Below are 27,741 nucleotides of genomic sequence, written 5' to 3' on the forward strand. Positions count from 1 at the left end.
CTCTTGGTGTGATTTACAGGTGTTTTAGGTACAGAGGTGCAGGCTTCCAACCCTCCATTACGAAGGGACAGCCTGACTGCTAACGGAGCCCACAGAGGTAGAGACAGCCAAGAGGGAGGGATATTGAGGCCTGATCTTAGCCCCAGCTTCACATTACTGCTTTAGCCCTGTAGTGTTAGAGTTCCTATTGTTCTCAGACAGAAGAGTCTTCACTGATAATATCTCCCCACCCCCTAGTGCCAAATGCAAATCTACACAGAGAACTAGATAATCCAGTTTCCAAAATATCACACTTGCAAATCTTCATGCCTTTATTAATTTATCCGGAATTAATTTTTCCATCTTCTCCATGTTTCCTTATCACTCTACAGATAGCTGAACTTAAAATACTTAATAACATTTCATATGTTGCAATTTATTTTTCTACTCATTTTAGATTTTGAGATAAGAGAAGGAGCCATGTATTTTTTTAAATTTTTTTTTAAAGATTTTCTTTATTTATTTGACAGACAGAGACCACAAGTAGGCAGAGAGGCAGGCAGAAGGAGAGGAGGGAAGCAGGCTCCCCGCTGAGCAGAGAGCCCGATATGGGGCTTGATCCCAGGACCCTGGGATCATGACCTGAGCCGAAGGCAGAGGCTTTAACCCACTGAGCCACCCAGGCGCCCCAGAGCCATGTCTTAATCATCCTAGTTTCCTCATGGTTAACTGTAAATTGTTTTTGTCCATTTAATTCACAGGGATGCCCATCGACATGCACTAATGCCATGATACATCAACTAATGCATTCTATTCACAATAGGTTTGCTACACATCAGTTGTGGGGTGAGGTGTCAGGGTATAAGTAAGTATGAGACCTGTAGCCAAAATTGTGAAGTAGTTGGAATTCACCTTGATTATCCTAACACTCAGGTAATTGGCTGTCTTGTATCACATTAACATTCCTTCTGTCACAGACTCTATTCCCACCAAAAACTATCTCATCCAAAGTCAGTTACCTTCAAGTGCAAATGACTGGTGGCAACTTAAACAATTATCCTCTGAGAGGAGTATGCATTTTGATGGGTGTTGAAATCTTAATATAAAAAATTTAATCTTCTTCAGTAGGATTTGAATCGAGAGCAAGTTGTAGTTATCCAAGGCCCAGGATGCCTTCCCAGCCTCTGTAATAAGACCACTATTTCTTGGCTTACATTTTTGGCAGCCCCACTCTGAAGTATTAAATTTTTTTTTTTTACTAACTATTCTATTCCATTGCCACTTATGGTGAAATGTGTATAGGTAAAGCTACATTTTCAATAACTTGTGTTAGAAATAAAGGAGTTCCTTATGAACAGCCCAGTGAGTATTTCAAGATGTATCTTGTTCTTCCTCTTTCTTTCCTTCCTGTTCCCTCCCCTTCCAGGTTCTTCCTTTCCCTTCTCTTCAGGAGTCAAGACAGCCCAGCACAGGATCTTACAGCCCAAGCTGAGTGAGAAGGGTATCCAAGCAATGTGGGGGTGAGAGGCTGGAGGCGGTGATGGGATACTGGTTACATGCAGAAGAACTGGCCAGATAAGTAAAATGTTAAGGATAATGGAAGTCTGGTTTCTTAGTTTTGGAAAAGGGAATTACAGATATGGAAATAGGATGGGGCACCTAGAGGGCTCAGTCAGTTAAGCAGCTGACTCTTGGTTTCAGCTCAGGTTGTGATCTCAGGCTCTTGCGATCAAGCCCCACGTCATTCCCTGAGCACAGCACAGGGTCTGCTTGAGGATTCTCTCCTTCCACCCCTCCCCCCAACTTGTGCTTTCCCTCTCTCTCCCTAAAATAAATAAATAAATCTTTTTAAAAAAATATATGGAAACGAAGAACTAGACTGAACCCTGAAGTGTTGTATTGAAATTGGACATATGAGTGTGATATCGATAAATATAGAAATATAGGTGTTGAACCTGTATATACACACTATGTTTGTGTATGTGTGTGTGCACATTCCCAACTTCTGTCCATGTAGAGGATCTAGGAGTAGTAACACTCCAACAAAAATGAAATCATCTAGTATCCAGACTGGTTTTCTCAATACTATTCTCCACTTAAAGAAGCCAGGATTTCTTGAAGAAATGGTAGATCTCAAGCCTGGGGTATGGAAAGACTGAGATGAACCAGGAACATCAAACTGCTGTCAGAAAGTCAGGAAACAGGGACATGTCAAAAGGACACAGAAGTCATCCTGAGAGTGCTCCTACTGACCAAATTAAAAAAAAAAAATCGTGAATAAGAGCTGATAAATGATGGGGCACCTGGGTGGCTCAGTGGGTTAAATCTTCTGCTTTCGGCTCAGGTCATGATCCCAGGGTCCTGGGATGGAGCCCCGCATCAGGCTCTCTGCTCCACAGGGAGCCTGCTTCCTCCTCTCTCTGCCTGCCTCTCTGCCTACTTGTGATCTTTGTCTGTCGAATAAATAAATAAAATCTTTTTTAAAAAAGTTGATAAATGAGGTATTGTAATAATAGCAATAATGGTAACAGATTATAGCCCATTGAATAAATTAGGAATTGCTAAGTCCATGCTAGAAAAAAATTAATTAAAGATTTAATGAGGAACTAGGTTTTTACATAGTCTCATGGCAAATCCTCACACAACTATTTGTTAATTTACAAAGGCTAAAGGAGTAATTTTGCAATGGAGAAGCTTAGCAGACACTGTCTTAACCCACTGAGCCACCCAGGCACCCCGACACTGTCTTAATCAAGTGATAGAAGTGAATAGTCTCTGTAAGAGGAAAAATCAAAATAGGTTGCTTAATATGATGGAACGAGAAGAGCTCAGCATCCAGTATTGCTTTTGTGATATTCCTGCCAATGGTACATAACCTGACTCTACTCACAAGGAAACCTTGAACAAACCTAAATGGGGGGGGGGGGCATTCTATAAAATAATTGGCTTATAATCTTCAAAAATGTCAAGGTAATGGAAACCAAAAGACTAAAGGATGGTGCCCAACTGAAGGAAACATGACAGCATGAACAAGCTATTCTCAAATGGATTAGGTGGTAATAATAATGCAATGTTAATCTTACGGGTTTTTTTGTTTTGTTTTGCTTTGTTTTTCTTCAAGTTTTTATTTCAATTGCAGTTTGTTAACCTACAGAGTAATATTAGTTTCAAGTGCAGGATTTAGTGATTCAACAATTATATACAACACCCAGTGCTCATCAACCATTTAACACACCTAATCCCCATCAGCCATTTAACACCCCCCCCCACCTTCCTCCCTTTAAGCAACCCTCAGTTTGTTCTCTATAGTTAAGAGTCTGTTTTATGGTTTGCCTTCCCCCCCCATATGTTCATCTGTTTTGTTCTTAAACTCCACATGAGTAAAATCATATGGTATTTGTCTTTCTCTGACTGATTTATTTCCCTTAGCATAATACTCTCTCGCTCCATGTCATAGCAAATGGCAAGATTTCATTTTTTTTGATGGCCGAGTAATAGTTCATTGTGTATATATACCACCTATTTTTTTAACCATTCATCACTCAGTGGACATTTGAGCTCTTTCCATATTGACTATTGTTGATAATGCTATAAATATCAGGGTGCACATATCCTTTTGAATTAGTATTTTTTAATCTTTTGGATAAATACTTAGCAGTGCAATTGCTCTTTCATAGGGTAGTTCTATTTTTAACTTTTTAAGGAACTTCCATACCATTTTCCAGAGTGGCTGCACCAGTTTGCATTCCCACCAACAGTGTAAGAGAGTTTTGCTTTCTCCAATTCCTTGCTAACACCTCTTGTTTCCTGTGTTGTTGTTTTTAGCCATTCTGACTAGTGTGAAATGTTAGCTCATTGTGGTTTTGATTTGTATTTCCCTGATGATGAGCAATGCAGTGCATTTTTTCATGTGTCTGTTGGCCCTCTGGATGTCTTCTTTGGAAAAATATCTATTCCTGTGTTCTGCCTATTTCTTTACTGGCTTGTTTGTTTTTGGGGTGTTGAGTTTGATAAATTCTTTATAGATTTTGGATACTAACTCTTTATCAGACATCATTTTCAGATATCTTCTCCCATTTGATAGTGGTCTTTTGGTTTTATTGATTGTTTTCTTTGCTGTGCAGAAGTGTTTTGTTTTGATTTGGTGTCAACAGTTCATTTTTGCTTTTGTTTCCCTAGCCTCAGGAGATGTGTCTAGCAAGAAGTTGTTACACCCCAGGTCAATGTTCTATGTTCTATGTCAATATGCCTATGTTCTCCTCCAAGATTCTGATGCTTTCCTGTCTCACATTTAGGTCTTTCATCCATTCTGAATTTATTTTGGAATATGATGTAATAATGTGGTCCAGTTTAATTCTGCATGTTGCTGTCCATTTTTCCAAATAGCATTTATTGAAGAGACTGTCCTATTTCCATTGGATATCTTTCCTGTTTTGTCAAAGATTAGTTGACCACATAGTTGTGGGTTTGTTTCTGGGTCTTCTATTCTGTTCCTTTTATCTCTTTTTGTGTAAGTACCATACTGTCTTAATCACTACAGCTTTATGATATAAGTTGAAGTCTGCAAACACGATGCCTTCAGCATTGTTTTTCTCTTTCAAGATTGCTTTGGCTATTCAAGGTCTTTTGTGTTTCCATAAAATGCTAGGGTTATTTATTCTAGTCTGTGAAGAATGCTGGTGGGATTTCAGTAGGGATTGCTGTAAATGTGTAGATTGCTTTGGGTAGTATAGGCATTTTAACAATATTTGTTCTTCCAATCTGTTAGCATGGAATGTTTTTCCATTTCTTTGTGTCATTTTCAATTTCTTCCCATAGGTATTTTATAGTTTTAGGAGTATAGCTCTTTTACCTCTTTGCTTAGGCTTATTCCTAGCTATCTTATGGTTCTTGGTGTGATTGTAAATGGCATCAATTTCTTGATTTCTCTTTCTGCTCGTTCATCACTGGTGTATAAAAATGCAATGGATTTCTGTACATTGATCTTGTTTCCTGTGACTTTAATGAATTTTTTGGTGGAGTCTTTTGGGTTTTCTACATAGAGTCTTTTGGTGTCATCTGCAAATAGTGAAAGTTTAACTCCTTTCTTGATGATTTGGATGCCTTTTACTTCTTATGGTTGTTTTAGTATATTGTAGTTATGTAGGACAATGTCCTCACTCATAGAAAATATATACTAAAGTTTGTGCGATGATAGAGCAAAAGCAGTTGGTGACTTACTCTCAAATAATTCATAAAAATATATACTATGTTTACATTTTTTCTGTGAGTTTGGGATTATTTTCTATATAAAAAAGTGTAAAAATATAATCTCATTCTGTGTCTTGTATATACGGGGGTCCCTGATACAGTTCAAAGTTTGTCTCATTTTCTTTATTGTGATTGAATCCAACTTAAAATACAAAATGTTTAATGAACATAAATCCAATACATGTGTGGGAAACAAGAGAGATCTATACTAGTATTTATACTCTTTAATCTTTTTAAGAGATCACAACTGCAGCATACACCTAGACCTTTCGCCCTTATGAGATAGATAAATTAACAGTCTTCAAGAGAATCGGTGCTGTGTAGATGTTTTTAGTCTACGTAAGTCCAATTTGTAGCACAGACCAATGCAATACTGTAGCAGAAACCATAAATTACAAAGTAATAACTCTCACACAAAGTAATTACAATCCTCATTACACAACCCTTCCAAAAGAACAATGTACTTTCTCTGAGAAAACAGACTTCTTTCTCCCACCAGGATAGTTCACAACATGCTTTCCCAAACTAAAGAAACACCCTTCCATTCAACACTGGTATTTTTAAAACCGTTAAAACATCTGGTTACACAAGTAGATTCAATAATTATACCTTTAAGAAGAAAGCATTTTTAAGAGATAAATTTATTTTACTTGCACTTAAAAAAAAAGCATTTTTTAAGACATAAATTTATTTACTTTATTTTACTGAGAGTGCATTTAATCACAAGCAGAAAGATAATCGCCAAAGATATCAAATAAAAACATTTTAAAACATTCAGTTCATTAAATAATTACTAGATGGCCATCTCCTGCAAGGCTTAAGCTAGACGCTGTGAGGGAAAACAAAAACGGCCAAGGTACCAGCATTAGACTTCAGGAGTTTATCTTCTGCAACTGAGTCCAGCATTATTACACAATTTACTGATACTCAGTTATCCTATCAAGAAGACTATGGCAGAATAATTTGAATTATCAAAATCTACATCCAGAGGAGGAATAGTGTCTGATACAAATTAACAAAAATCAAGGAAACTCGGCTAAACTTCTCTCAGATGACAGAAGTGTACCATGTGTTCAAGTCTTATATGTGGTTAATAGTGTCATGCCACTTGCACCAGAGAGAGCAAAAGGACGTTCACCACCCCCTTCACCAAAAACAAACAGAAATACACTAGGGACTATAGGTTAAAATGAATTACCAAGAGCCAGCTTACAAAATTACTTTTGCAATTGAGGGACGTGCATGAAAGGCGAGATGGGCTTTGCCAGGGAAATGGGTTGGAGGGTTTATGGATGGATTGTATATTTATATGAGACCCGAGTAAATATTTTCCACCACTTGGCAGAACAGTGACCTACACAGGATTGATCCCTGTTCTGTTGACAAAACATGGGGAAAAAGTAAGCAACCTATCCATCAGGCCCTTGGGCTTCTCCACTTGCCAGGTACCTTCCAATCTGTTAGTTTCAAACCAATGCATTTAGTCAATTATTAATCTGTTTATCATTAACATTACCGCATGAATGTGATATAGGGCATAATTCATTGACGTTTATACAGTCACTGATATCCTGAGGGATTCCCAACAAAACTGGATGGGTTGATTTTGAGCTGTGGAGTAGACCCAGTGAGGATTATATCCCACCCCCCACCACGCTCTATTGTTCATCTAATTAAAGGTACCGTGCAATGGGGATCAACAGCGTAATCAGAAAAAAATTCATTTTAAAAGGAAATATTATCAACTTTTTATGAATTGGAATGATACCAAGACATTAAGCAGACTTGCTCATGTAGAAAAAGATATCACAATCTTATCATTCTGGAGAAGATTTTAATTGTTTGACCAAACATTACTGAGAGATATGGCTGATTCAAACTCTAGGGCAAGGGAATATTTTTAATGGACTCGGAGGTTTTGCAACGCCTGCCATGTTTTCACGCAGGTTGAAGTAGATGCATGTTGTGGATCTCAACACACATCAACCAGTGTTTACTGTTTGAATACCCATGAGTGCAAGTCTGAGATGGATGAGTTGAGTTAGCTTGATTACAGAGATCTGATCTTCCTTGTGGTGCTGAAGCTCAGAGCAAAATGGTACCAATCAATAAGAATTCTAGGAAAGAGCTGTTTGGGGGGATTTTTGTGTTTTGTCTTCTCTTCACAGACCTGTTCGGGGTGGTCAGCTGGTGACAATTTTTAATGGAAAGAGGCTCTTACTTTTCGGCCCTTCAGAGGCTGTGGTGGGCGGTGATTGCTCAACAAAAAAGCCGCCGCCTCGCCCTCCGCCGTGCAGAGGAGAGTGCGGAATGTGGCCAGCTGTTAAAGAAAAGAACAGTGTTGGCTTCAGCACAGAAGGTCACACCAAGGTTGCCGAACTGCCCTCCACTGAAAGTTATGAAACATAGAACCTTTCCTCTACCAGGAACTAAAATATATTACCATAAAACTGTTCTAAATTATGAGTCATATATATAAGAAAACACCACTTCTGCTAAGTTCTCACCACTATACAAATACCTGTGGGTTCAAAAAATGAAGTACATAAGCACTCTTCATCTGAGGACAGAGGTAATATGAGGAAACAGAATGTGGTTCAAAGAGGACATGTCTAGGATTCAGAGAATGTCACCTACAAAGGCAAAACGGGACCATGGAAAAGTCACACTGTACTGGCTTCCAGAGATAAGTCCCAGTCCTCGGTCTGGCACCAGTTGGAATGCCTTGGGTGCTGGTCTTCAGTTACCTCATCAATAAAGTGAAGCATTGGGTTCTATGTTCTCAATAGGTAATAGTGCAATCACACCAAACACGTACTAGTACTCCAGTACCACAGAACCTCAATTTTCATGGCAACCTTGTGGTGTTCATCCTATAGAATATTGAGCTTTCAAGTACTGTTTTCGTTAAGCAATGATTTTGCTCTCACCATACTTGAGCCTTGAACAGCTAACTATGGTAAACGCTTGGATTGTTCAACCTCTGATAATGTTTAAATACAATTCTAGCGATATAGGCATATTTCTCATCCAAAGGGCTTAAATTTTCTTATTACAAAAAAAAAAATGCTGACTTGTCTTACAAACTCATACAACACACAAAGCATCAAGAAGAAAATAAAAATTACTGGTGATTACATCACAAGATATAATCACAGTTAACCTTATGGAGTACACTCTTCCAGATGTTTTTGTGTATACAAACATGTGAATGCACACACAATTTTTCTTATAAAAATGGCTCAACTATCATGCTCTTTTGAAACCTTATTTTTTTACTTAATAGATATCCTATATATCTTTGTATGTCAATAAACATAAATCTACACTACTATTTTTAATTGCTGAAGTTCTCTACTCTAGGCATGTTATATAAATTATTTAACAATTCCTTGGTGAGTTAATACTATTTATCAAGATTTAGCACCAGTCTACAGTAGTAAAATGAAGACTGGGTAAATGTTCACCAAAAATGTATTACCAATTAACTCAACTATGTTTCTGGTGTTTCTTTTCCTATTTCACTTGAGCAAAGACAAATTATTAAATTATTGAGAATAAAATTCCTGCATTGGACTCCCAGCTCAGTAAGGAGCTTCTCCCTCTGTCTGCTGCTTCCCCTGCTTCTGCTCTTTCTCCAACCAAAAAAAAAAAAAAAAAAAATCTTTAAAAACTAGTCTCCATTCTCTAATCTATGCTAGTCATTTAATTGCAGAATCAAGCAAATTCACACTAAGATAGGGATACCTGGGTGGCTCAGTTGGTTAAGCATCTGCCTTTTCACCTCAGGTCATGATCCCAGGACCCTGGGATCAAGTCCCGCATCAGGCTCCTGCTCATTGGAGAGTCTGCTTCTCCCTCTACCCCTCCCCTGTTTGTGCTCTCTCTCTCTCTCATGTAAATAAATAAATCTTTTTAAAAAATTCACACTAGGACACATCTATTACGTTTCCATCATCACCATTTAGTTGAAGACTAAAATATTTCTTGTACAGTACTAGCCAGTAGGGGAGGCAGAGGTGATGGAGGTCCTCCATAACTAGCAGGCAACGGTCTGTCAGCACACTTCACAGAGACAGGTTCATGCATCATATAAAGCAGCCATGTCTTTCCACAGGTGATACTTCGAGGGGTATAGATGGGCAAGGTAAGACAAATATTTACAACCTACTATTATTCATATTTCATTAGACCGGATTATAGCTAGAGCCAGATGAGACTTGAATAATTCTCTGGGAAAGCCAAGCAGTGGAGGTAAATAAAATCTAACCTCTAGAGCCACAGGGAAAACACTCAGCCTTCTGCAGATCATGGGGATCAGGTCTGTCCAAAATGGCCTCTCCCAATGGCCATGCAGGAATCCCAAGGCCTGAATCAGGGCACCAGCTTGCTGGCCTCAGCAAGCACAGCTGGCCTCCCAGTGATGCTGCCCATTCCTCTGAAGAGGTTGGCTTTTTTTTTTCTTAAGATTTTATTTATTTATTTGAGAAAAAGAAAGGGAGAGCAGGGGTAGGGGCAGGGGAGAGAGAGAGAGAGAGAAGGAGCAGGGAAAGGGGCAGGGATCCCCAGGACCTCAGGACTGTGACCTGAGCCAAAGGCAGATGCTTAACCAACTGAGCCACCCAGGCACCCACCCCCCACCCTCCTTTGAGTCCTCTGCAAGTTGGTCATGGCTACCTACCTCCGTAACACCTTAACCTCACAGGAATTTCTCTAGTTCTTTCTCTGACCTGCCTGTACATTTTGGTGAGATTCATTGAGCCAATCCTGATGTCTCACCAAACTCCTTCCCTCTCTGGCTCTGGATCTCCCTCTGGATCACTCAGTCAGGCTAGGTAGCGTTGCGTCCGCCAGTCCCTGCTCAGATCTGCTTCTCTCGGCTCTGGCGTCCTTCACCACCGCACTAACCACCAACTTGCACACCGCTGGCTGGCCCTTACCAGTCTCGCCGCTCTCTGGGCCCCTGGGCTTCTTGCAGACAGAAAAATCTACCACTCTGTCACGAGGGCTGATAGCATCTACACGAGTCCTGGCAGGAGTCTCCCCAGATGAGCCTGAAGGCTGAGGAGGGTGTGATCTGTTTTGCTGGTTTTCTTGGCTCTAATACTGAAAATTTAACATCCTTATAGAGCAACCCTAGTAAGCAGAAATACTTTGTCTAATGTTTTGTAAATCGCTTTGCTTATGCCACTCTAGAGCTTAAAAGTCTAATAGTCCTCCACTCCCTCCCAAAGCTGGATAATAAAAGTAAAATGTCCCTTCCAGAACATGGTGGGCCAGGTATGGGACCAAGTCCCCTCACACACACCTCGTATCCCCATTTTAAAGATGAAGCACCTGAGGGACAGCTAAGAAGTTTCAGTAAAGAAGCCATCTGGCAAGTAAGTCCTACACTAAACACAGCACTATATTGCATCTCTATTTTTTATTTCTATTTTCCCCTAATCTCTTTTCATTAACCTTTTATTATGGAAACTTTCAAACACACATAAAGCTAGAAAGAGCAGCCACGTAAGCCACCACACACTCAGCACCCAGCTTCACCGTCAAGAACACGCAGGCACCTTCACTGCATCCACACTCTCCTCTTCCCGCCTCCCCTCAGGCTCACCCTGGATTACTTTGAAACAAATCCTGAATATCGTCTTTTTAGGTATAAACACTTCAAAATCGATCTCTAAAATAGGTAATATGTCTAACTCTAATAAGGCTTCCAAAACTAGTTAGCCTGGCTTCTGGAACCAGCGGGGGCCAACTGACTAGATTGTCTCTAATCAGAGACACTCGGAGCCCGTTTTGTCAAGGGTGATCCCAGAGTACCTGAATGAAGAGACTTTGGGGAGATTCTTAAAACTTCAGGTTACCGATCCTTATCCCCAGACATTCTGTGTGAGAATTTCTGATAACGCCCAAGGATTCACATTTTTGATAAGCTTCCCCAGGTGATTGTTGTATACAATAGAGTCTGAGAAACTTAGGTACAAAGGCACCCACAATTTCTGCACCTCTTTTTCTTGCCTTTAGTTACAGTGTCCTTTCTTGAAACTGCTCCTTTTCCTTTACTACCTCCAACCCGTCATCGCCCTTTTCCTAGCCCAGATATCAGCGCTTTCAAGAAGTCTTTTCCTGATTTCTCCAATAAAATAGTCTCTCCCCTGTTGAACTTCCGTTACACCTTATTTCTCTTACATATCAAGCACAGCTACTGTGTTACTGTTTTTTACGCATTTATTTTATCTTGTCTGTTAGATTATAAACTACTTGAGGACAAGGGACATTTTTAACACTTCTTTGTATCTTTTGCATTATGCCTTGCAAGAGTTAGCAATTATTAAACAACTCCAGAATTGACTTGCACTCGCCTATAATTTAGAACTTTAGTTTTTTAAAAATGTAAGTCAAAATTAATGTTCCAGTGAATGAATTCTTTCCCCATTTCCCAGTTAGTCTAAAGATGCAGAAGTTAAGAAGAGTATTCCTAGATCATTATCTTTAATTACATAATATAGCATTTTACTATTTTAAAAGGACACTAGGTATTGCTTTCAAATCGGTTGGACTAAGATCCTACAGACAGCCTCCCTGTAGAAAACTCTAAAACCCAGACATAAATACAAAAAAGCGACAATTCACAGGTCCTAGAGAGTAAAGAGAAGCAGGGGGACTCAAGTGGGTAGTTTGTGCTCACATGAAGGGCAGATGGGAGCTCTACAAGTGAGTTTCTATCTCTCCCAGCTTTTCACCTGAGCTGAGTAGAGTCTGCAAGGTGCACAAAGTTGCAGCAGAGGCAGAGAGAGGATCCTCAAACTCTATACCCAAGAACCATACACGGCTGTACTGAGACCAGAGCTGCTGCACAAGAAAGAAAATAAGTGCTGGAAAAACAAACAAACAAACAAACACAACCTACTCACACGAGGGAAATAATATTCATCAGAAAAAAATAACCAAATCCAGAATCTCTACCACTTCTTTGTTAAGTAATAAAAAATTACTTAACAAAGAAGCAAGAAAATGGAACACATTCTCAAAAAAAGAAACATCAACAGTCTGACCCAAGATGAACCAAATTAGGAACTTACAAGGTTTTTTTGTTTGGTTTTGGGTTTTGTTTTGTTTTTTTGTTTTGTTTTGTTTTGTTTTGTTTTTTTAAGATTTTTTATTTATTTATTTGACAGAGAGAGAGATTACAAATAGGCAGAGAGACAGACAGAGAGAGAGATAAGGAGAAGCAGGCTCCCTGCTGAGCAGAGAGCCCAATGCGGGACTCGATCCCAGGCCCCTGGGATCATGACCTGAGCCGAAGGCAGAGGCTTAACCCACTGAGCCACCCTGGTGCCCCTTGTTTTTTTTAATAAAGATTTTATTTATTTATGTGTGAGAGAGTGCAAGTATGTGTGAAAGCAAGAGAGCACAAGCAGCAGGAAGGAGCAGAGGAAGAGAAGGAAGCAGACTCCCTGCTGAGCAGGGAGCCTGATGCGGGACTTGATTCCAGGACCCCGAGATCATGACCTGAGCTGAAAGGCAAGATGCTTAACCAACTGAGCCACTCAGGCACACACAGGGTTTGTTGGTTTGTTTGTTTGTTTTTAATGACTACTTTAACTAACTGAGGTTTGTATATTAAACAAAGCATCTTTAATGCAGAGTAGTAGGAAGTCTCAGCAGAAAAATAAATATAATAAAAAGGAAGAAAATAGAAAATGTAGAACTAAAATAGAGAATTGCTAAAACAAAAAATTACCTGGTAGACTTAACAGTCAAATTGACATGACAGAGGAAAGAGCAAATGAACTTAAATATAGATCTATAGAAATTGCCCATAGTGAAGAACAGAGATTTTAAAAAATTATCTAAAAATTAGTCTTGGTGAAATGAGAGAGGGAGAAAAACCATAAGAGACTCTTAACTATAGGAAACAAACTGAGGGTTGCCAGAGGGGAGGGTCGTGGGAGGATGGGGTAAGCGGGTGATGGGCATTAAGGAGGGCACGTGGTGTGATGAGCTCTGGGTTACATGCAACTGACGAAACACTGACTCTACTTCTGAAACTGATAATATGCCACATGTTAATTAAATTGGATTTAAATAAAAAATATCTTTTAAAATAGCATCTTGGGGATCTGTTAGATGTTATTAAAAGGTTAAATATATGTGTAATTGAAATATCAGAAGGAAAGGAAAGAGAAAATGGGGCACAGCATACCTAAAATTTAAATCATAAATCATCATGAAATGTGAGAGCTACAACCATTACTTAGAGTATGAAAAAAAAAATCTGTGGCTTATAGTTAGTCCTTAAAACAGGACACCAAAAGCACAAACTATAAGCGATAAACTGATAAAAATGGACTACATCAAAGTTAAGGACTTTTGCTCTTCAAAAGACAGTTTTAAAAAAAGGCAACCAATAGACTAGGAGAAAACTTCGGCAAAACATGTATTTTAAAAAGGGTGTTATCCTTATTGTATACAGAACCTTTGCAATTCAATAATAAAAACACGAACACTTGTCAAAAAAAAAAAACACAAACACCCAATTTTTAAAAAGGAAAAAATGATTTCAACAGATATTTCACAAAAGAAGATATGCGCACAGCCAACAAACACCTGAAAAAAAGCTCAGCATTACTACTCACCAGACAAATGCAAATTTGAAAAATCACATTTACCCACGAGAATGGCCAAAATTCAAAAGACTGACAACACCAAGTGCTGATAAGGATGTGGAGGAACTTAGAAATCTCCGAGGGGTACAGATGGGCAAGATAAGAGCAACCCCAGTAAGCAGAAATACCTGTTCTAATGTTATTGCTGGTAACAATGGAAGATGGAACAGCCACATTAAAGGACAATATGGCCGTACCTTATACAATTAAACATGTAAGTGCTAGCTATGGCCATAGAACATGAAAATATGTGCCCACACAAAATTGTACGTGTCAATTATTCCTAACTTACAAAAATGTACAGCTGTTATTCAGAATAGCCCCAAACTGGAAGCAACCCAAATATCCATCAATTGGTAAATAGATTTTTTTAAAAGGTGGTATATCATGGAATATGAATAAATTTAAAGTAAGGTCGTATATCATAGAATATGAATATTCTAGGGATATAGAATATTCCTCAGTAACAAAAATTATCAGTGAAACTCGAAAACATTATGCTAAGTAAAAGAAGTCAAACGCAAAAATCTACATACTATATGATTCCATTTAAATAAAATTCTAGAAAAGGCAGAATCCTTGTGACAGCATCTCAGAGACTGCCCAGGGCCATGGGTGAGGAAGGAGGTAGAATGCAAAGAAGCATAAGGAAATATTCTGGCAGAGGGATCTATTTTATATCTTGATCCAGTGGTTGCTGCATGGTAATATACGATAACAGAAACCATCAACTGCACATTAAACTCATGAATTTTACCGTATGGCAATCTCATAACAAAAGACCAAGAGAATTTTTTTTTCAAAAGAGCATAGAATTAAAACCAAGTATTTCACACACTGAATTCAGCAGAGAGCCAATTTAGATAATTTAGGATAACCCAAAGAAACTTAGCAGAACAGCTAGCCTTCCAAAGAGAATGACAGATCTATTATCAAAACTATCTGAAAACAGCATATCTGTTTACTGGTCTGGCAGTTAAATTAAGCATTCCAATAAATGACTCTGGGAACTAAAATGGGCTTGAATCAAATAAAAGAAAATGAAAACCATGTGTTTGCCCTTCTGGTCAAACAGTGACTGGGCAAGAAATAGCAGTGGAAAAAAACCTAGGAAAAAAAATTGGCACTAACTAACTAAAAAAAGAATTTAATCTTCATAGCTAGTGACATTATATAGTAGAATTGGAAAATACACAAAACAATGTGTTTCAGGGACTTCAAAAATAAAGAGAAGCCAAAATTGGGATCAGAAATTATCTTTCAGAAATTAATTCTTAATTACGTGGTATACTCGAAAGACACGTTCATTTCACTTTATATAAAAGAGATAAACACTGAATAATCATCTCAACCCTCTCATGTTTTAGATTTTCTTAATAACCTTATTATTTTAGAATAGTTCTAGATTTACAGGATTATTGCTAAGACAGTACAAATAGTTCTCATAAGCCCCACACTCCATGTGCCCTATTACCAATCTCTTACATTAGGGTGGTACATTATTCACAATTGGTGAACCAGTGTTAATATATTCTCACTAATTGAAGTCCATTCTTTATTAAGATTTCCTTTGTTTTTACCTAATGTATTTTCCTGTTCCAGATCCCACCAGGAAAGAACATTGCATTCAGTAATCATATTTCCTTGAGCATTTCTTGATGACGACAATTTCTCAGATTTACCTTGCTTTTGATAACCTCGACAGTTTTGAGGAGCACTGACCGGCTATTTTGCAGAACCTCCCTCAGCTGGGCTTTATCTGATGTTTTTCTCATGGTTAAACTGGGATTGGACTTCTGAAATATCTTTTGCTTCATTCTTTAACTCTTAAAATCACCATAATATCATATTAAAATAATTTGAATTATTATTCAGATAATCATTTCCATCTGATTAAAAATGAAAATGTCTGGAGCACCTGTCTAGATGGCTCAGATGGTTAAGAGTCTGCCTCCAACTTAAGTCATGATTTTGGGGTTCTGAGATGGGCCATGTCCAGGTCCCTGGTGAGCAGTCTGGTTCTCCCTCTGTCTCTGCCCCGCCCCCTACTGTGCTCTTTCATTCTCTCTCTCTGTCTCAAATAAATAAAATATTTTTTAAAAATGAAAATGTCTAAAATTATTCATGCTAGAGTAGATGTAAGTGAATTTAAGTAGATCTCAGTGAATTATCAATCAAACTAAAGCTCTAAAGTATAGTTATTATTTTTTATACTCTACCTTATAAAAACCACATTAATAATTATTTTTAATTAACTGAGCCTCAAATTAGATACAGTAGTGAAACCACAGCTAGGCAGGCATAATTCCTAAACTTAGAGAGAGTCATTTTTGATTAAGAGCTTTAAGTATTTTAAGGAACTAAATTATATATTTTGATATATTCTATTCTAAATGGCAAGTGGATTTTAAAAAGTTAATTTCCAACTGGTTTTAAGAGATAAAAATATCCTTGAAATATGAGGAAAAACATGAACTCTTATTATTACCACCTTGATGATATAATTTATTAATTGTTGCCCTTACCCTGTTCAAATTTAAGAAAGGAATGTAAAAGTGAACAGTTTAACACATGGAGGAAAGAAAAATTTACTCTGTTAGAAAAGCCACTGGATCAGTGACAGGTCTTTTTCTTATGACACGAGGCACCTTATTCATGAGGGGAAAAGTCACAGGAATTTCCATGTCTGTCAAGCTCTGAACTTCAATCCACACTTTTACAAAATGTTTTGATCAATATGTTCCAGATTATTATTTGGCTTTAATCCTAAAGATAAGGCCAACATAAGTTGGATGTGTTCAACACGCCAAGGAAAAATGTTACCTAACATGACCTTGGCAAAGGTGAACGAGCTCTAGTCTTTGGGGGTCAAACAGAAACAGCTAGGCAGGTGGGCAAGCCCAGAACAGATTACCTGCAAAAGTTACCAGCCTGTGTTCTTGCTAAGATGGTGCGGCAAGTAATTTAAAAAGGAAAACAAAAAGCAAAGAAAACCCACTCAGCACAACATCCACAGAAAACATCACATCCACCTGTCTGGTAGGTCAGTCACATGGGTCATAGACCCAGGCCGAGTTTCTGGGCATCCAAGCCAGTCCGAGTCTGCAGATGGCATGGCTTCTCGTGGGGACTCCGTACGTTTATCAGAAAAACAAGTGAAGCATTGTCTTCACTAGAACAGCACAGGTAGGCACCCAACAGCATCTCAGGAAATGCTTACAGCCCCTCAAGCAGACCCACAAAAGTTCTGTCCGCAAAAGCCAAGAAACCCATTGCTGTGTCACTGCTCACTTTCTTTCTTTCTTTTTTTTTTTTTTTTGAAGATTTTATTTATTTATTTATTTGACAGACAGAGATCACAAGTAGGCAGAGAGAGAGGGGAAACAGGCTCCCCACTGAGCAGAGAGCCCGATGCGGGGCTCAATCCCAGGACCCTGCGATCATGACCTGAGCCGAAGGCAGAGCCACCCAGGTGCCCCACACTGCTCACTTTCTGACTGCGACATCATCTGTAGGAGGAACAGGTCTCAGGACTGAGGTCAAAAAGAAGAAAGTCCCCTTTTAAGAATAGCCTTTCTCCTAATTTCCCTGTTTATCTACCAGCCTGCTTATATCTCAGCCCATAAAAGAAAACAAGTATAGCCTTTAAAGTCACCTTCCTCAGTGTCTGTATGCACGTTACATTTCAAAGAACAGGGAGAGCAATCATCTAATCAGAGAAGGTCAAATAAGAAAGGGACATGAGTTTTACCCAGTCCAACTACCTATCTGATTAATGAAGGGAAAACACAGCCGTCATCATGTCCCAGAAATTAAGGGCAAGATTTTTTTTTTAAGTTTTGATCCAGTTCTCCTCCGGTAAATCAGGATCTACCTTGAAGAAGCGACATACCTGTTGAGAGCTGATATTTATAGGTTGTTTTAAAACAATCCATGTGACACTCTCAAGAAGAGGTGGGACAGTGAGGGAACCGGGATATGTCCAGTAGTCCCAGGATGGAGGAAGCAGAGATAATGGGTCAAAATTTGTGAATCGAGTTTGTTTACCCTAGTAGAGAAAAGAGAATTCCCACAAATTAAAATGGGAGAGTTTGACACTGCCCTCCCCCCAAAAAAAAAAATCCAATGAAAGACCATTGTGCTAGAATTCTTTAATTCGTGGAATTATTTAGTATCTGCCTTTGTATCTTAAAAAAAAGGTTTCTGTCTTAACCTAAATATTTTAGATGAAGTAGCACATTCCCTAGATTTATTTAAGAACACAAGATTTGTTTAAAATGTGTTGCAAGTTTTAGATGCTGATTATGCAACACTCCAATACCAGAAACTAATCATGCATAGTTTTGTTAGTAATGATTTTAGGTAATTTAAGACCCCCCCTCATAATTTTCAAAAGACAAATGGTAATAGGTTGATTCTGCTCTATTGATCAAGTGTATTCCAAACCTGCTTCAAAGCAGATAGCATATGTTCCATGTGAACATATGTCTAAGTTATTAAAAGAAAGTAAAAAACTTTAGGAGAGAACAACAAATATATTAGTCATTAGCAAATAATATTTCATTTTACCTTTTCTTTAATAGAATCCAAAATGTCTGTAATCTTTTGCAGTTGAGAATTATGTTCACCAATCTGAAAGCACAAAATTTCAGAAGAAATGGTTACTGTAGCAGAACAGGTCTGGTTCACTCCATTTCAATAATTGGTTTTGAATTTAAAAAAAAAAAAAAAAAAAAAAAACCTACGCCAGCCCAGAACAAACAGAGATTGTTCTATAATGAAGCTGCCTTTCACCTGCTGACTTTATCATGCTAGAAGAATCTGAACAAGGTAATGTTACAGGTTCCTTGGCTGAATTTTAAGCTTGATTCCAAAACTAGTATTAATAGCTACATAGTTTTTCAGCTTTGTGAATGTTTAAGATACAGGTTAACTTAAGAGAAAACTCCCTTAGGAAACTCTAACATAATACTATTCAACCAGATGTGACCTTCAGATCCTAGAACCAAACTGACTCTTGAGACATCAAAGCATTAAAAGAAAATATCTCCAGCAACACCTGGGTGGCTCAGTCCATTAAGCATCTGCCTTTGGCTCAGTTCATAATCCCAGGGTCCTGGGATCCAGTCCCACATGGGGCTCTTTGCTCAGTGGGGAGCCTGCTTCTCCCTCTGCTCCTTCCCCTGCATGTGCTCTCTCTCTCTCTCTCTCTCTCTCTCAAATAAATAAAAGAAAAGAAAAAAATCTCCCACTTACCACCTAAAATGATTTAAGTTCCTGAACCAACATGATATATTATCAATGAGTAGAAATCATCATCAGAAAAATATATGTACCTCTCTTCATTATTATGGATGTCCTGAATCTAACTAAGCTTTTAAATCCTTCAGGATTAAAACATAATCTCTTGCCTCACTTGCATTCCACTGCCACCAGCGGACTTGGCCGCCAAAGGGAAGAAGCCAGCTGCTGCCATTCATCCCACCCTCTGTTCTGCCCTGTATTTCTCCCAGTGCCAGCCCAGCCCCAAGGGGTTACAACACTGCACAGAGTCAGTGGCAGAGCAAAAGCGCCGGCCCTGCAAGAATGCGGTCACAGTGGGAGCTGAACGGCCCAACCCACCCACGGGGATCATAACAAGGACACTTGCTTCACCACGTGTGAATATGAGACAAAGGAAAAGACAACAACAGTTTTTAAAAACTGATCAGTGTGTTTGAGACAACAGACCGCTGTGGTAAAACTGGTGCTTCAAGATTGAGGAATTTGAACTTCACTCGGTCCTGTATCTCTAAATACTGTGTCATCAGGAAGAGACTAGAATAAAGATTTCCTTCTCGAATCTCAGTTGTTACTCCTGCTACTATTGTTGTGGCTGCGGCTGCAGCTGTTTCTGTTCACATAAAAATGATCAATGGACAATAAGAGAAGATGTAAGACAATACTTCTAAGGTAGTTCTGGGCTGTTAGATAAATCATAAATTAAAACATAAATGTTTAATATAATTTCCAAAGGAAAACATTAAACTTAGAAGGAGTTTACTATTAAAAATGGTAAGATTACATTTTCCATGACTGAAACTCTTTATCCAACATGGCTGAGGAATTATTTAAAATGAAATTGGTAGATTCTCACCTGTAAAAATACTCCCAACACAGCTAGTCCATCTGGCTCATGAGCTGCCTCAACAAAGCTGGGGTATTTGTCTGAATTCCAATGAACAACATGGAGCTGAAAGGGACACAATTCAAAAAAATTTTTTTAAATCTTTAAAAACATAAATGAAAATGAAATATTTATATAGATATCCTGGGTTTGTGCACACATGTGTATAATGTCTTCTTCACAGAATCTTCCTTTTTGCTTTTGTCTAAAAGCCAAAGACAAGTACCATGGCCACTTGGAGTCTGTGGTATACTATAGGAAGGTCTACAGCACTAGTTAGAACATTCTGGAGCATCCTGCCAAGCCCCTCTGGTCCAAGCAATCTCCAACCATTGCTCCTGAGTGACTTAAGGCTCCTCCCACGGGTGGAAATGCAACAGAGCAGCCTTGGGTCAGATCTCGGCTGGTAGCAGAGTCCAGGAAACAAGCTTAGGCTCACAGGAGGGGGGAGAAGTCAACTGATGGTTTGTAGTAACAATCCTGCTGCTAAGGACAGTACTGATTGTTCTTGAAACTGCCTAGTCAGATGTTCATCTCCATACCCGAAGACTTTTTATGACTGGAAAAAGCAAATTCTCCTTAACAGAACTATCTTAAGCAGTATTCACACATGTGTTACCTTCTAGAATTATGTTCCAATCCTTTGCTGATAGCAAGTTTTAACGGGGACAAAGAGACTTTGTCTAGGAACAGGAATTAGGAACCAGGCACATCTGAGGATGAAAATGAGAGGCAGTTGGTGCTACTGAGGGGGGAGAAAGGAAAGAAGGGGAAAGGGAAGGAGTTGGAGGGCCTGGAACTCTAGAAAATAGAAAATACACCTACTTCATAACTCTGCCCTCTTGCAAGTGGCGTTCTTCAAAATCCAAAGGGGTCCTAAAAGTTCTGCGACTGTACACAGTACCGTGTCCCAAACACACAAACAACTGTGAAAGAATAACAATAAGGCAGAAAACCACCCCGGGGAGATCTTCATTCCTGATTAAGGGGAAGAACACACTACAATAGACACCAAAGGGCAATGTGCCACACTCAAACAATTTGGCCATAATCAGGAGCATGCCATGCTGTCCAAGAACCCCTGTACTAAGGACTGACCTCAGATACAATCTCCTTTCAGTGAATCCTTCGGGCACCTCAGGGGGAAACACAGATGAAGGGCTTCATGCACAAGTCACCTTTCTAGCTGTCTCTTAAAAGAGAGAACTGAGTATGTTCAAAGTCATGGTTTTAATCCCATGCTTTAAATACAACTTCCTATTTCATAGGCAACTAATATGGGGGAATTTCTGGATAAATAAGAATTATCACAACCAGTGAGCTACAAAACTATGAAACACTCCACCACCCATAAACAATCAAGGAAGACTGTGGGATATACAGATGGAAAATACAAAGGTGGATCCCTGCAGTACCATGTTCTAAGTTGGTGTGAGATAGCTGGAGGAGGAACGAAACCCGGAAGACACTGGATGATGAAACAGAATTCATTTGGCTCACAAGACATTCCACTCTAAGGGAGGGGCTGAAAAGAACATTACAATTGTTTTAAATGGCTCTGTGCCAACCCATCAGCTCACGTTGTAAGAGATGACACCAAAGAAAGAAAAAGAAGTGAAATGATGTCTTTAGGTTCACAACTGATTAGAAAAGGAATATGTAACTAAAGAGAGATGAATCTATATATATTTTCTTGGTTAAAAAACAGCAATTATTTACAGGTGCCTGGGTGGGTTCAGTCAGCTAAACATCTACCTTCAGCTCAGGTCATTATCTTGGGGTCCTGGGATCGAGACCAGTGTTGGGTTCCCTGCTCAGCAGGGAGACTGCTTTTCCCTCTGCCCCTCACCCCACTTGTGCTCCCAATCACTCTTTCAAATACATAAAATTGTTTAAAAAAAATAAAAAATAAAAAACAACAGCTATTTAGATTATGGGAAACTAGAGCAAGAAAAATCTTTTTTTTTTTCCAAGTCTTTCTCTCTCCCACACACCTTGCCTAATTAGCACCAACAGCTTCAGAGGGACTGATACAACCTGTATTAGCATTCATATTTGTTTTTGCAGCGTTTGGGAGTTTCTTTTTAAGATTTTATTTATTTATTTGACAGAGGGAGAAGCAGACTCCCTGCTGAGTATAGACACCTCCTCCCCCAACTTGGGGCTCAGCACCAGGACCCTGGGGTCAGGACTTGACCTGAAGGCAACCACTTAACCAACTAAGCCACCCAGATGCCCCACCATTTGTATTTGAATTAAAACTCAGACAAATAACAAATTCACATTTCCAGACCAACAATGACAGCTTCAGTGATTTAAGCCAATCGCAAGAACTCATAGCCACAACAAAACTGGAAATGAGAAGATTCTTCCCTATTGGAAATAATCTTTTTTTTTTTAGATTCTATTTATTTATTTATTTATTTATTTATTCATGAGAGACCAGGAGCACAGGGAGGGGCAGAGAGAGGGAGAGAAAATCTCAAGGACACTCCGTGCTGAGGACCCTGAGATCATGACCTGAGCCAAAATCAAGAGTCTGACCCTCAACCACTGAGCCACCCAGGTACCCAATAATTTCTAAATTATACTATTATTCAACTTTAGCATTTTAACTGCATACTATTGATATGTAAATTATATTTAACCTACCAAAAATCACCATTAATATTAAAATTATAGTTTTACTATCAACTACATATTTAATATGCTTATATAATCTGTACAAACTGTAATCAGATGAAGTTTTAAATAGGGAGTGGATTATTAGCCTACTTTTTATAGACACACAACTCTTAGGGTAAGGTTTTTCCATGATTTAGAACACTTTAATCTCTCTGTTAATGTCACAGGTCATGAGATTAGACTCAAAGTTAAATTTTTATATGGTACAGTCTAAATGTTTTCTTCCTTTCATTTCTTTTCTTCTTTTTTTTTTTTCAAGTGGGTACAACTCGATGACAGTCATGAAATTAGGTACAAAAGTGGTGGGAAAAACTAATTAAGAATCATTTCTACAGCTGAGCACAAAGGGATTCTTTTTAACCTGAAATCAAATGTGATTCCCAAATATCTCCATCTCCAGCCTGGACGTCTTCCTTAAACTCCAAGTCTGTACCTAATGGCCTTCTTGAATGTGAGCCTAGAAGGTCTAATGGACACCTCAAACTTGATGTGTGCGCAAGAGAAAGTCAGCTTCTCTCTGCAACTTGCTCCTTCCTGTACTTGTTCATCTGAGTAAGTGGCAGAAAGATCCTCGTGTTTGCACAAGCCAAAGTCTTAAGAATGTTTCTAGATTCCTCTTTCTTCTTTCTTCAATCTTGCTACCCTTTTCATTGGCAAGTCCCATGGATTTTCTTTCCCAAACATATCCCGGACTCCCCTTTACCTCCACCACTTCCATAGACCAAACCACCACCCTTGCTCATTTGAAATACTTCCATAAACTTCTAACTTGTCTCCCCATTTTAACATTTGCCTGACATCTTTTCCACACAGGAGCAAGTTATACTTTATAAAATATAAATTAGAACAGGACATTCCCCTGCCCAAAGCCTTCTATTGTCTTTATCTCAATACATCAAAGATAAATTCCAAACTTCTTACCATGCCCTACAAAGCCCAATAAGACATGGTCCTTGCCTGCTTCTCTAGGACACAGCCTATAACCTCCTCTCATTAATTCCAATCCCGGGAGCCAAAGCCTTTCACTTCCTAAATGTGCCAACTTCATTTCTGCATGAGGTCATCTGTATTTGCTGTTAAGCTGTATAGATTTGATGAGAAGCTGTATAGATTTTCTCATGGTGAGTTTTCCTAACTTTTTAATCATACTACCAGATCCCATAGTATTGTTCCTAACAAAGAATTTACCATATACCATTTACTTATGTGTTTATTGTCTGCTTCCAACACCCCATCAATCCTGAGGTCTGACCCAGACTTCCTCATTCTCCATCAGCATTCTTATCTCCCACCAGAAACAAGGACCCTCTCCTCTCCCTCTCTCTCAAACCTAATCAATCAACAAATCCCACCAAAGCTGCACTGGCCACCAGCACTCCAATTAACTGAGTCATCATCTATTATCCGGAACGTCCCACAAAGCCTCCTCCTCACGGACTCTCCTTATCCACTCCTGTTTCAACCCAATTCATGCTCAAACTGTAGCATGAATATTTTTTAAATGCAAATATGATCACTTCACAATTCAAAGTGAGTTAATGGCTTCCCACCCATTTAGAATTAAGTTCACAAGCCTTACCATGATTGATCTTTGTAAAATCAGGCTCTCCAGCCTTTCCAACTTTACCTCTGGCATCTCTCCACTTCATTCTTTGTGTGCTAATTCCACTGGTCATTCTGTTCTTCCAGTATGTGACTACCCACACAAGTCCTCACACTTGAGTCTAGGCAGGGCCCCTGCTGTCTCTGCCCTTTGCCTGGCTCACTCCTGCTTATCCTTCAGGTTTAGGGTTGAGGGCCTCTTCCCAGGAAAACATTCCCTGGCTCATCCTTACTTCCTTCCAGCACGAGTAAGCTGGACAAAGATGGGCGACATGGTGGGGTCACAATGACTTCTTAAAGAGTGAATGATTCATGAACAAATAAACAAATAAAATAAAAAAACAGCCTAAACACATATTAAAGAATATACGAAACTCTAGTCAAAGCTTTATCTGTTTCAAGAAGGAAAGTCTACGAAGATATCTTGTTCTGTAGGCAGGACTCTGAGCCACTGGAAAATTTCAGGATAGGACTGCCCTTTTCAAGAAACAACCTGCCAGCTCAGATAAAACCTCTCGAAAGTATACTTTCAAGTTTATGACACGAGGAAGTATAACTATAAACCAATGTGACTAAGTTTTTTTAGTTGCTTAGAAAAATTACAAAGCAGTAATCCAAAGCCAGCTCAATCCCCACAGAAACTTTCAGATTTAGAATAACGTGTTCAATTCAGAACATAAAACTTTAGAAAGCAACATGAAAACTATTCAGCAGATAATATAAACTGAGGCACCACACAGATTAAGGAGTCCCACTTTCTATATTCTTGGCATCTTTTATCCAGTGCCATGGAACACTTTGGATATACAATTTATTCCCTCCTGAAAACAGAGCAGGTCCCATATCCTAAGCAATTGGCCTCAAACAAGTGTTTTAAGTAGACAAATAGATGTTTTCGTTGATAGGCTCAAAGAATAGATGTATGTGTTAATGGAAGAGCAAAACTGGAAAGCTCTCTTGGCTGGATTTCTCTCAACAGCAAAACTATAAAGGAGTGTCTCAACTCCACAGCTTAGTACATGAGAAAATGAAGAAAAACTTTACTTGCCTGGTAATGCTCTGTTTCACCTAGACAACTCATAAGCCAAATTACTGTCACTTAAAAAGCTTTGGTTGCATCACACAATAATTCACTCTCATCTCATAGAAAAGGTGGGTGTTAGCAATATTTAACAGTATTAAAACTTAAAGTATATTATGCTTTGTCATTTAACAGAGGATTAGAAAAAGTAGAGTAGTATTAATGAATGTGATTACAAAGGAATAACTTCCCAATTTAAAAAAAAGTCAATGAATGCTTTATTGCATTATGACTTCAATAATTAACAGAGATTCCCTTTTATACCTGTAAATATAGAGGTACGGTTGAGTTTAAAAGAGTTCCTGTCTTTGTACGTAGAGTTTAGAAGAGTTCGTGTCTTTGTTTCTTTTCCCTGTAAGGAACTTCGCCACTTAATATCACTTCTACAAAATATGATATTAGTATACTCCTGTGTCTGGACCAAATAAGTACACAGTTGAACCCAAATCAAATGTCTCTTTCTCTGCCTTCTCCCTGGACTTTCAGGAAACACAACAGATATTCTAGAAAGAGTTTATAAGTTGGTTTCAGACAGACGTGAGTTTAAAACCATCTCAACTGCTTCCTAGTTGGGTAAATTATTAATCTCTCCAAACCGACTGTTTACTCATTTCTAGAAGGAGCACAATAACCCTAATCTCCCAGAGTTGGTGTAAGGCTCAGAAGGACCATGTTTATAGCTCTCATACTGATAAACTCTCCTATTGATGGAATAAAGCAATATCAGACACTGATTCCAAATTGGCTCAGGATCAATTTGCAGTCAAGAGAGTTGTCAGCTGGGTTCCTTATATCCCACCACCTAGGAAACCACTGAGTCATGAATATGTGTCCGATGGCTTACCTCTGCAGCATATCTCACTCCATCCACCACGTGTTCAGAGCCATGATCATCAGCAGACCCCCAGTGAAGGTGAAACTGTCGCAAGCGGTAGCTTCCAGAGAGAGGACCCCCACGCAGAACTAAACGCCAATATATTTCAAATTGTTAGCAAGAAGAAAATATTCATACATGCCGCTATAATCCACATCATCTCCCTGAATTATTCAACAAGTCCATGTCCACCAAGGAATTTTTTTTTTTTTTACAAATGTGTCATTCAGTTTGCAGACAGGCATACAATTTAGGTATACGAGGAATGAATACAAACATTTTAAAAGGTTGGAGAGTCCACGATACAGATTTTTATGGGACATCTGGGAAATCACAGTGGTTTAGAAAGTAGAAGAAATTAGGAGTTCCTAAAGTAAAGAATGAGTCTGTTTATTGGAGGATGTCAGCCTCTCTGAATAAGGATGTGATATGTCAAGAGGGCCACCTTGAACTTGGGGAAGTAGCCCAGAAGCAATGGTTAGAGAACAGGTTCCAGCACTGAGAAGACTGCTCTTACTCTGTGATCTTGTATCAACTCTAACTTCAAAGCTATCCCTTTCATGTCTGTCACCTCAAGATACTAAAGCTCCCTCCTCCTAATGCTGTTTTGAAAATAGAAGAAAAGTTCAATACAAAGAACTTATCATGCCTGGTACACAACCAGCATACTGGACATGTTAGCTATATTACTATTCTATTGTTTTTAGGAGGACTACAAAAAATTGGCCAAGAAGCCCATCTTCTGTACTTGAATTCTAACTTCCCAGGGAAACCTGGAATACAGGGCAAAATTAACTCTTTTTTTGGCAACAGAGTCATATCTTAAGTATACAGAAACCTTCTTAAGAGAAAACATAGCTCTAAACTGTCTCCTCCTAATTAATTTTTATTGGGCATGTTTAAAAGATACGGGGGGATAAGAAAGAATTGGGTATTCAGTATACTATACGCATTACTAATCTCCCATCAACACCTGACAGAAGTGTTAGCTTGTGAGCCGCAGCCTTAATAATAGTTTGATTTAAATGACCCTCCTCTTCAGAGATTTCAGATAGGGAAACAGAGGTACAGAATTAGAGATATCTCAAAATTGTCAGAAATGACCCATCTTAATTAGATAAGAAACAAAAGATGTTACAGGGCTCCTGGATAGCTCAGCCAGTAGAGCATGTGACTCTTGATCTCAGGGTCCTGAGTTCAAGTCCCACATTCCACAGGGAGCCTACAGAAGCAAAAGATGTTAAGGTGTATCACGTGCAGTTTTCTACACACAGCAAGGGGGAAAAGGGAAAATACATTTGTCTAAAGCACACCCCTCGTGGGAGAGAAATGATCGAGACTGTTATCTGTATTAACCAGTACAACTGAACTCATTTCTTCCTTACTCAACTTGACTCAGGCGAAGTTGAACATCAGTGATGAAGAGTTAGTGTGG

At 38.8% G+C, this 27,741-nt stretch overlaps 1 protein-coding gene across 2 annotated transcripts in view; it reads right to left on the reverse strand.

Annotated features, from left to right (window-relative positions):
* Positions 1-5,852: 5,852 nt before the first annotated feature.
* Positions 5,853-27,741, reverse strand: part of CA13 (carbonic anhydrase 13) — a 32,514-nt gene continuing 10,625 nt past the window's right edge. The window contains exons 3-7 of one of the 2 annotated variants that reach the window (XM_004766961.3): positions 26,277-26,395; positions 20,035-20,130; positions 18,468-18,530; positions 17,791-17,946; positions 5,853-7,549 (exon numbers count right to left, since the gene is read on the reverse strand). In XM_004766961.3, the coding sequence (XP_004767018.1) occupies positions 7,430-7,549; positions 17,791-17,946; positions 18,468-18,530; positions 20,035-20,130; positions 26,277-26,395 (554 nt within the window). In that variant the 3' untranslated portion in view covers positions 5,853-7,429. The remainder of the gene's footprint in view (positions 7,550-17,790; positions 17,947-18,467; positions 18,531-20,034; positions 20,131-26,276; positions 26,396-27,741) is intronic. The other variant, XM_045063154.1, reaches the window with a different exon arrangement.

The sequence above is a fragment of the Mustela putorius genome, unplaced genomic scaffold, assembly GCF_011764305.1.
Source record: "Mustela putorius furo isolate JIRA1106 unplaced genomic scaffold, ASM1176430v1.1 tig00003846_pilon_pilon_pilon, whole genome shotgun sequence".
Classification (NCBI taxonomy): Eukaryota; Metazoa; Chordata; class Mammalia; order Carnivora; family Mustelidae; genus Mustela; species Mustela putorius.